Source organism: Epinephelus fuscoguttatus, linkage group LG13 (genome assembly GCF_011397635.1).
Source record: "Epinephelus fuscoguttatus linkage group LG13, E.fuscoguttatus.final_Chr_v1".
Classification (NCBI taxonomy): domain Eukaryota; kingdom Metazoa; phylum Chordata; class Actinopteri; order Perciformes; family Serranidae; genus Epinephelus; species Epinephelus fuscoguttatus.
In genome coordinates, this window is record NC_064764.1 from 25184436 (window position 1) to 25195594 (window position 11159).

General features: G+C 41.4%; 1 protein-coding gene across 1 annotated transcript; it reads left to right on the top strand.

The window, feature by feature from the left end:
* The first annotated feature begins 2303 nt into the window (after window positions 1–2303).
* On the top strand, window positions 2304–4978 carry LOC125899709 (helix-loop-helix protein 2-like). Its single transcript, XM_049594186.1, has 2 exons — window positions 2304–2510; window positions 4310–4978. Exon 2 carries the CDS (start codon window positions 4336–4338, stop codon window positions 4708–4710), a length of 375 nt encoding a protein of 124 aa, XP_049450143.1. The 5' UTR covers window positions 2304–2510; window positions 4310–4335; the 3' UTR covers window positions 4711–4978.
* Window positions 4979–11159: the final 6181 nt, after the last annotated feature.

An 11159-nucleotide genomic window follows, 5' to 3' on the forward strand; every position in this document is an offset into this window, starting at 1 on the left:
AAATAACTCATGACAGATTGCCTCATATCATCACATCCATTCATTTTCCCGGAAATTATACCTTACTGATGTTGAAGAAACTTCAGAGCTGATGCTTTAATAGATGAAGAAGGCCTCAGGAGACGTCAGTGGATCACACACAGTATTTCATGAAGACTCAGTCGAGGAGAATCCCAGAGTGTAACACAGTCAAGAGATCTTGCTCAGTTCCTGCATTTAACCCAAACAGTAATCCCTTGCAAATTACTCTACAGTCCCAAATTAGGTTTTTCTACAGTTACAGCTTTAAATAACAAGCACACTCGCCTGGCTCACTCTAAATCACCTTTACTGTCGCTAACAAAATGCACACATCTAAAAAGAGACTCTCGCCTGTTGAGCCTGGAGCATAGGGCAATCTATCGTCACCTTTACTTTGGGAGCTATGGCAACGGAGCCAGCGAGTTACCCTTATCCGGGCGGCTGTACTCCCTCCTCCACAACTGGGAGACAATAGATGGTATGCGTTTATAACAAAGGTCAAGTAGCCTGACCTCGAGGCCTCTTTTAGGCCTTCTGCTAACCCGACTGTTACCTTAAGCGTAACTATCATCCATTTCCTTTACTGACCGAGGCTAAAGGCTGTAACACAACAAAATTCCCTCACAGCTAGGAGCATGACAAACTGTAGATTCTGCATGAACAGATATTCTGTCATCTTAAAATGTGCCCTGATTATGATCCAACATCATATATTAGGTACACCTTGCTAGCACCAGGTTGGACTACTTGTTGCCTTCAGATCTGCCTACATTCTTGGTGCCATGGATTCAACAAGGTGCTGGAAACATTCCTCAGAGAATTTGGTCCAGATTGACATGATAGCATCACACAGTTGCCGCAGATTTGTCGGCTGCACATCCATGATGAGAATCTCCCGTTCCACCACATCCCAAAGGTGCTCTATTGGATTGAGATCTGGTGACTGTGGAGGCCATTGGATTGCAGTGAACTCGGAAACCAGTTTGAGATGACTTGAGATTTGTGACATGGTGTGTTATCCTGCTGGGGGCTTAGCCTGGACCTGTGTCGGGGGAGTCCGGGGGATCCTTCGATGTCACTTCTTCACAATACACAAGCCCTATTTTGATGCTTTTTATGGACTCTGGCACCCTACACTCAAAGTATAAAAAAATCCCAGTCTAAATCAATTAGAAAATTATTGGTGAGCCACCCTGCATTGTAAGTTGATTGCCATAAGTTGTCCTCTCTCAGAAGCTGTGCAAATACTAGTGTTCGCTAACAACATCTCTGAGAAATCATCCTCATCTTGTGATCTATCTCTCCTCCTGTGATGAGCAACGCATCCACCGTGGCATTTTCCCAGTCGACACAACAAGAAGCGGTCACATCTCACAGAGAATGATAATGATTTTACCCATATACCACGGGCTTCTCAATAACCACACATGCTCCCCACGCAGAGTTTACGGTGCCATTTCTAACAGCGTCTGAGGAAACATTTTCCACCGCCGGCACAGAGGTGGAGGCCCTTTGGTGATTTACTCACAGTCATTACATTAGTAATGATTAGCACTGACATTTCCCTCTGAGATATGAACGGATCAAAAACAAAATGTCAGAACAGGAACACCACACCAACACCAGCAGCCTACAAATACAAACTGAACCACAATATCAGGCTTTGCTCTCCTGTGGTACATAAACAGCACACATGTGTTGCAATAAAAGGCACTAGATTGAGTAGCCCTTATTAAACTTGGTGCCCATCTCTTTTTCCCTGCTTGGATAAATGAGGTTTTGACACACTCTCGCCTTAATTTTCCCACCCCTGTAACTCTATCAGCACTGGGCCCATTAAAGTGCTGCAAATGGCGAAGCATGTGCTCATGGTGAAATTAACAGCTTATGACCAAACTGGATGTTGTGCACTGTGGTTTACAGATTCCCAGCTACAGGCACACTGGGCTTTTAAAACTCTCATCAGCAGCTCAGTCTTCACAGATATGACCCAATCTTTCCTCAGACAAACAGTGCAATGAGCTGAGGACACATTTTCTTTCCATTTAGACACAGGTGCTCACTTGACCTTATACTAACAGGATCCAGGAAAGTATGGCATCATTGGAAGTAGTTTCACGACTATAATCAACTTACCTTCATCGACATTAAGGCTGCTAATAAGTTCACTGAGTTGTAACCTTTAGAGTGAAACATCCTCACTTCAAACACATCTAGCCCATAAAGCTCTACGTGCGTTTCATTTGCTGGGAATTAAGGTGAAAGCTGAGTGGAGTTTCAGACAACAAACGCTCATTATCCCGCTGTGTCGTCACTTTTATGGGGAGATAGGGGTGTGTTATCTTGTATCTTGCGCACAGCCAGGCGAGGTTGGAGAACCAGGCAGAGCAACAAGCCAGAGCGTCACTTGCTGCAGGATGTGATGCGCATCTGACACCATGACGGACAGGGACGAAGACGAGCGGGACTGCAGAGCTCTTTCTCCAGAGGTCAGACCAAACCCCATGTCCTGTTTTGAGGCACTTTGATCTATTTTTATTTTGAACTAAATCCAAACAAAAACAGGCTGATGGAGAGATAGCTTTACGCACAGGTACCTGCACTGACTTTAATATGTGCCACTCTTAAATCAGTTGTCTCTGTTTTCTGAATGTGCAAGGTAAGTTAAATTTCATGTTTAGCTACTTATGCATTTCTGCTCAGTCTTTGCTCTGCGGCGCAGTTTCGGGGGTTAAGCTGTTTAAATAGACTTAGCGTTTTGCAAGCGTAAAATGCGAAACTTGAAACATAATGGAATTCAAACACACACAAATTAAAACAGAAAATAAATCCTACCCTTTAAGCTCCTGCTCGTTTGAAGAAGGCACTCCATCTGCTAAATAAGAAGCTCGGCGCAGATAAAAGATTTTCCTTAAACAAAAAGGTAAAATTCTAAAAACATCTCCATCCATCTCCACAGATGAAGTGATTCCACCTGGCAGAATATGTTCACCTAGCCAACGCTTGTTTATTGCATTTTCAGCTGTTTTGTGATGACAAAAGCTACTGATAAATGGTTTTATAAGTCGAACTAGTTGTTGTAGTCTTAATATTGTTTCAGCACCTCGGACAGCGCTGATTTCTGCCAGCAGCAAGTGTGTAGATCCGCCACCAGGGGGCAGCACGAGCCCCTCATATTTCAGAGTCCTTTGTCCCTTATCTTTGCATTAAATCTAAATCTCGTTATTAAAGAGGTGGCAACCAGAGATGTAATGAGCACAAGCAGACTGTTATCATAATGGATTTCAACAGCTTAATTGTATATTTTCGAAATAGCCCATCATATTAATTCCTGTCTTATAAAATAATATATGTTGCAGGTAGTGTAAATCAAGCACAGACTAAATTAAAAGTTAAAAGTAAGCCACTGTCAGAGTTTAAAAGGTGGTTAAAGTTTGAGATCCTCCATCTACGTGAGATGCCATCAGTGGAGGAAGAACTCGGAACTTTTACTTTAATTCATTAAAACTAGTAATACCACACACAGTGTAAAAGTACTCACTCAAATACTCAATACTTAAGCCATGCCTTTGAAATGTTACTTTAATAAAAGTGCAAAAATATAATAAGAGAAATACAATATTATAAGAATATAATAAGAGGATGTAACTGCTTCACTGATTTGGATATGTGCTGTATATTGAGGTATTTGAAGGTACAAATAGCCCTTACACACTTATACCATTTCATTTCCACTGAATGTAACATCACATCTAGACTCTTAAACTATCAACATCGCATGTGTTTATATTGCCGTTTAAAAAAAAGGTGAAATAGCAGTGGTGACAAGGAGACATGTCTTTATTTAAGGATGTATATGATATTCAGTATATGATGTTGGATCATAATCAGGGCACATTTTAAGATGACAGAATATTTGTGAATTTTGCTTGTCTTTTTGATATAATAGCAGCGTCATTTAGCTTTTGATTATCGTTTGTGTTGATAACTTCTGTTTAGTGGCAGCTAAAGTTATCAAATAAATGTAGTGGAGAAGAACAAATATAATGTTTATGAATTAGAGGTATAAAGTAGCAGAAAATCAAAATAATCAAGTAAATACCTCAAAATTGCACTGTACACATCTGCCTTAAATAAATGCACTGATGCAGAGCACATTGTGCATGAAATAAAATTGCCTTGCCTAATAGTGGTATTGTATTTGTCCACATTAGTCATAAAGCTAAAACTGTATAATTTCCACGCATCTCTGGAAGTATTTTATTGACTTCTACTATTTTTTCTTCAGGATCTTTCCAGTCTGAGGTCAGAAGAATGATGCTCAGTCCTGACCAGCCTGAGTCCGACCTGCCCTGGGGACAAACAGACACAGAGACCCTTCTGGACACTTTCAATGTGCAGTGTGGGTCTGTGCCAGCTGAACCTAAGGATGGAGAGGGCAAGGCGCGCTCCTTGCACGTGCCCAACCTCAGCAGAGAGGAGAAGAGGAGGAGGAGGCGCGCCACAGCTAAATATCGATCAGCCCACGCCACCAGAGAGCGTGTCCGTGTGGTAGCCTTCAACATGGCCTTTGCAGAGCTGAGAAAACTGCTCCCAACACTTCCACCAGACAAGAAGCTGTCCAAGATTGAGATACTGCGACTGGCGATTTGTTACATCTCCTACCTCAACCATGTGCTGGATGTTTAGGACCAACGGGAGGACTGAGGCAGGATGTTTGGAGGAACGATACTGGATACTGATACCAGGAGATCTGAGGAATGCTCAAATAATAAGATTATAAGGTTCTATTAAACTAATATCACATTGCCGACTACTGTATACATACCAATTACAGTGATGTCACACTGATTTTTTTTATCATGGGAAACAGTTGCAGGACTACAGACACACTGTCATCTAAAAGATGAAAAGACGTATGTATTTGTGTCGCCAAACTACTAAAACATTGCAGTGCTTGACCGTTAATTTGCTGCCTTGTCTCTCAGTGTGACTTCCTGTTTGCACCAATTTGTAAATATATTTATTTCAATTACACAAAAAGGAATCTATTGGACTTTTTTTGTGCTTTCAGTGGTGCAATTCAGTCACAGCTTAAGTAGCATTTGAATTCCGTATGTTGAAAATAAACTGTGACAGCTAAGAAATTTTTAAGGAACCTGTTAGGTGCTGCTTTGATCTCAGTTATCGTACAGTATGTGTCTGATCTGATTTGTTGGCTTTATCAGTTTTATTTTACGTCCTCTAAAAGTTTTTTTGTTTCCCCTTTTTATTTCAAATAACACCATTAAAGGAGCAGTTTGTAAGATTTAGGTGGATTTAGTGACATCTAGTGGTGAGGATTGCACATTGCAACTGGCTGAGACTCTCCAAGTTAAGCCTGATTTATGGTCCTGCGTTAAATCAATGACGTCGCTACGTCGTAGGGTACGTGGCTACGCAGAAAGCTCGCCGTAGCCCCCGGCGTAGCCTGACGTGCACCTCCACAAAAATGTAACTACACGTTGAGGCGACGCAGACCCAGCACAGACCGAGAGGGCAGTGATTGGTTTGCTTGGTAGCAACGCATTTCCGGTTCCGTATTTCCAGATTTCGCCATCCCCGCCATCTTTAAACATCTTCTGTTGCGATGTAGATGTTGCAGTATTAAGGCCCATTTATGCTCAACGTTCAATACGGATACGGATACGGATACGGATATGGACCGATACGGACGGAGCCGTCTGTCCGTGCTCCGCGTTCATTTCTCTGTGACTGGAAAAGCCGGAAGCTAAACAAAGAATCAACTAGAGACGACGATAACCATTCAGGAAAGGAACGCAGCTTCCTACCGCTCTGGCGGTGAATTGCACCGCGACAAAATGGAGTGATGGAGAAGTTCGAAGGGTTCACGACGGCGTCACAGCAACGACGTAGGTACGCCGCAGGACCATAAATCAGGCTTTAGAATTCCTTCAGTGTTCATCTTTCAAGAGGTTTTTACCATCAGCCAAAATGTCTACTCCTCTCCACAACAAACAGATGTGTATACCAGTAAAAACACAAAATGCTAGCCCAGCACCTGCTTATGTGTGTTTACCTCTCTTATAACTTAAGATCCAGACATTCAGGAGGTGTTAACCATGAGCTAATTTAGTTGTAGAGGTCCCTTCCTCTCCAAAACAAACACACCCAGCGATTTAAACTTGTAAAAACACTGAATAAAGCAGTTTCACTTTTAAAAAAAATCAGTGTTTTCCCCATGCTACTTGTCACAGAAGGGCTGCTAACTACTTGGGTTGATTTGAAAATGCAAATGGATTGTCCTTTCTGGGCCACTGTAAAAACATGACAATGCAACATGGTGGACTCTGGACAAGGACCTGCTCCCTATGTAGATATCTATAGTTATTACATTCAATTTCTGCCAGTATATCTGCCTAATTCCTACACACTGGACCTTTAAGGGAAGCTACCACACAGGCTGTTCCTCAGCCTCAGGTTAGAGGTTTCTCTCCCTCTGGATGGGGCAGGTGTTTCTCCAGAAAAACCAAAACAACCACATTACAGCCACCCGTCTGCTCCCTCTCTTGGGACTCACATGCACATACATACAAATGAGACAGTAATGTGAGCGTATATACGTATATAACAACCACTTATCACTGTGGACAACAGTGGCCGTGAGAGTGGGCCAAATATACATTTTAAAATATTCTGTAAAACATTTTGGGTGATGTTAGATGTGCAAGATTGTCCTACAACCAGCAGCCCAGAGTCAAAGTCCGAATTTTTCATGACAAGTCTACGAATTTCTATTTTAAAAGGAAGTAGTTTTGATGATTTGATTACGATTACCAAGCGACATTATGAAAAGCAAACTGCCATTATATGTTCTGATGCTTCACATCAGCAGCGTCTGTAAAGCAGCACACTTGCCCTTTTTGTCATTTCAATTAGCCACATGAGAATATACATAATTTATGGTCACACTGAACATTTGAAGGCTTCCTCAGTGCTTTGACACACTGCCTCTGCTTTGCGCATTACCAAAATATGCCTTTTATATTTTTTAAATATGACATCAGGCAGTGGGCACGAGTTCCCGCATTTCCCTTTGATTTCTCCCTCCATTAGTCAGGAGCTGTCTGCGCTCCCTCTCCCGTCCCTTTATGAGAGTCTCTGCGGTGTAATGTGGCCCAAGGGGTTTGAGGTATTGTTCATGTCCACTCCAGCAGCAAGAGTGACAGCCCTTTGTCTACACACCGCACATTACACACACTACACACTTGGTCTACACACTGGATACAATAGGTATGTTGGGGAGTGGAGGCAGAGAGGCCGAGCCTAACATCAGATTTTAAGATAAATGGGGCAGGGAAAGTTGTAAAGGAGACGGTTATAAATATGCTGTGTAGTTTTATCCAATGTGGGTCAAATACTAGAACTAGGTGAGAACTGTAGGCTATTTAAGTCTACATGCAGCTCTGTCACACACCACAGGCTGTGTTTGGAAGGAGCAACACTGCCCTCTGATGGAGCCTCATCAAGGGAAGTTTAACTGTAAAAAAGTTTATCCTCTTTGCATAAATATATCATAGGAAATCCTGCACTTTTTTTGTTGGTAAAAGAGGCCTTTCCTAAAATATATTTGAGACACTTGTATGGGCATGTTTATCTGTAATGGTTGCATACTCTGCTGAGTCATTTTTAATATTGGTAGTACGTTTATCAACAGCAAAAATATATCAGAACATCTATTTAAAAACTCACACAATTCATGTAGCATAATCCAAGTGTCAGTTATCCAGTCATATGCTCAGTATTTCCCTAAAAAAGGGAACCCTTTCCAGCAGGGAACTGAGCTGAAAGTGAGACTTAATGTATCTACACTCTCATGAAAGCCAGACTCCACTGACAAAAACAGTAATTTTACCTTACTGAACAAGAGGAGCTGCTGGTCTACCACTGCCTCAATCAGTAATTTTGTTTGTAGTTGTGTGACTTTGATGTTTTAAAGGGTTAGTTTGCACTCGCCAAGGTCACACAATAACACCAAAAACCTAACTGATTGAGACAGCAGTAGATCAGCAGCTAATAAGCTTAGCAAGGTAAAATTATTGTTTTTGTCAGTGGAGTCTGGCTTTGAGGAGAGCATAGACTTTCCCTTTCTGTTTAGTTCTAAATACTAAGATTTTAGCAAAAATGCATGTGTTTGGGAAGTGCTGAGCATACAACTGGATAAATGAGACTTGGACTGTACTACCTTACCTGAATTGTATGTTTTTGATATTGTTTTCCTGTTGTTAAATACAGACCCCAATGACTTAAATTCATCAGGGATGTTGTCTGTTTTTGGACTCTTGCTTCGCCATGGAGACATGTAAGAAAAGCAAAGTTTTCTTCACAAATTCAACACAACACAGGGTGAGTAACTGTTATACAAATGGTCATTTGAAGTTAAGCATTCCTGTAATTTCATCTGGCATCTGAGGTGTAACAATATTTATGCCATCATTATGCCTACATCAGTTACAGTGGGTCCTAAGCCAAGTCATGGATGAAGGGGGAGTTATTTCCATTCAGATGATATTAAAGGTTATAGCTACATGTTTTTTGTGTGCCTTGAGTCATTGAAAACACTGCTTTTTTTTGCATTTAGCAGCTGCTCTGGAGCTTTTGATCATATCACATGAAGATCAGAAATAAATTTCAAGGCACAACATTGCTAAATTGTGTATGACTGATACTAATGACGCAAACATCTTTTAAACACTTAGGGAAGTGTTTATTTTCCCTACAAACTGCAACCTGTTACCACCGTGACCTATCTTGGCCTTTTTCCGAGGTGCAAAAGTGACTGTTTTCATTTTTAAAAAATGGTGTTGGTCCCTTAAATGTTGTCTCTGGCCAGAGATGGAATGTCCTAACTTAGCCAATTTGTCTGAATCACAAGGAATTTAGGGCAGATTTTGCCCTGCAGAGCCCAGAAGTGACACATCTTGACCCCTTACTGGCTTAGTTCTGCTCTAATATTGTTTGTCACCAAAGTTACAGAAACTACATTTCTTGGGTGACACTTATCAGGTGAGTAATATGGTAATCAAATGCAGGTGGGACCCTCTTCTCAAGACAGCCTCAAAATCAGGGGCCGCATTGATAAAGAGGTGCTCCTATTGACAAAATTGACGAAAGAAAATCCTTAGAATAATGACATCTTCTAAGAATTTCTCCTTAAAGTTAAGACTAGGTCCTGGTAAAGATAGAAGTTATTCATAAAGCATCTTAGCCCTAAAGGTGAAAAACTGTTAGGAGCAGAGAGGAGGGCTTTTAAGAGGCTTGGGAGTTTCTTAAGCAGAGGAGAAAATGGTGGAAACACACAGAGATAGGAGAAATATTCTCCAAACAATGAATGACAGTGGGGAAATGAAATGCCACAGATTAGATCATGCAGGAAAAATATTTGTGGTCGATCTCATTAGGGATACACACACATTTCCTGCCCGGTGCAATAAAGCTATGACGCCAGAAACAAAATGATCACAACACTAAGATATTTGGAACACTGGAAAAAATGCAACAGTGATGACTTGGGTCTGTTTTAATCTATCATCAGAAGAGTGATCGCACCAACAATGACAACACTTTCACATTCAGCAGTTCATTTGATTTCCACTGGGTGTCCACACCTTGCAGGCTCACAAAGGGGGTGTGTCTCTGACAACCAATCACATCTGTTGAAAGAATGCATCATACCTAGCGATGGGGTCAACCACACCTCCGCAGTAAGGTAAAAGTTTCTGCACGTCCTTGCTCAGAGTCGCTCTGAGAACTTTCCTAAATCACTCCTGAGCTAGGACTCCTCACTAAAATGGTTAGGCTAAGTTCGGAGCTCTCTGGGAGTACTCTCAGAATGTTTGTGAATGCAGTCCCAGGTACTGAAGCAGGACCCACCTTAAGGCTGTTATTATGTCAGGAGATACTTTGCTTTAGTAGTGTATACTCAACGTATTCCCAAAACAAAATTACAACAAAACAGCTGCCATACACTGAACTTGGCGATCTTGAGTTCCAGGGCACTTACCACGTTCTCAAATATTTCTTTTATTATTATCCACTTCATGCATCTACTTGTTTTTCCTTTTTGAAAAATCCAGACAATGAATATGCAGATTTCAGAAGTTAAAGTGCTGGACACAAGATGTCTGCTTCACAGAAAAGTCAGTTTTCTGTGTATGTGCATGACGGTTTTAAGTTTCCACATCATACATGTTTGAATTGCATTTTGGACCACACTGGCCTCCATATAGAGCTCTAGAGCAACTAGAGCTGGAGCTCACTGTGAGAACAGGTTCTTTGTTTACTAATGAATTTATGATCAGTGAGAAATATCTCAGATTGTTTAAATATGCTGATGAAATGGTCTTAGTTGGTCTTTAATAGCAAACAGATCCATCAGGTGTAGTTGCCCACCTGGCCCACACTACAGCCCTTCAAACATGGTGTCGCATCAGCAAATTAGAGATTAATGTGGCCAAGACTAAAGAATTGATGTACCCAACGATTGTTAAGAGTGTTCTACCTTTTCATCTTCCTGTCTGGTATGCTCACCTTACCTCTACATCCAAGAATAAACTCTCTAGGATTGTGACAATAGCAAGTTAAATAGTTGGCAAGCCACAGAAGCCCTTGACCCAGCTCTTTACAGGAAGGACAAGGAAGAAAGCGATCTACAGTATCTTAGCCATCTTGGCAGATAGCTCCCACCCTCTCTTTAGCCAGTTGGAGCTCTTCAGCTCCGGGAGGCACTATAGAGTCCAACCAAAGGAAAGGCAACCAAAAATGTATTTAAGAAGTCCCTCATCCCAAGTGCCATTGGTATCCTTGACTCAACAAAGTGACTGATGAGTTTTGAACCACAGACAGACAATGAGCTGATCTAACGTGTTAAAGTGTTTTGTCTTTTAAGGTGAGCACAGAGAAGCTTTCCCCCTTCAGCAGATGAATGTGATCTTCTGTTGTCAAACTCTGCACATACATCATTCGGCAAAGCAAAGCTCAAACATCCAAGTGACAATAAAACACATTTTTATACAGAGGGTGATCTTCAACTTTGATTCACAGGAAACATGCACCAACTTCCTGCTTCTGACAGGTCA

What these genes read in the sequence shown, in the direction of transcription:
- LOC125899709 (XM_049594186.1), top strand. Translation starts at nt 4,336, where the DNA reads ATGATGCTCAGTCCTGACCAGCCTGAGTCCGACCTGCCCTGGGGACAA.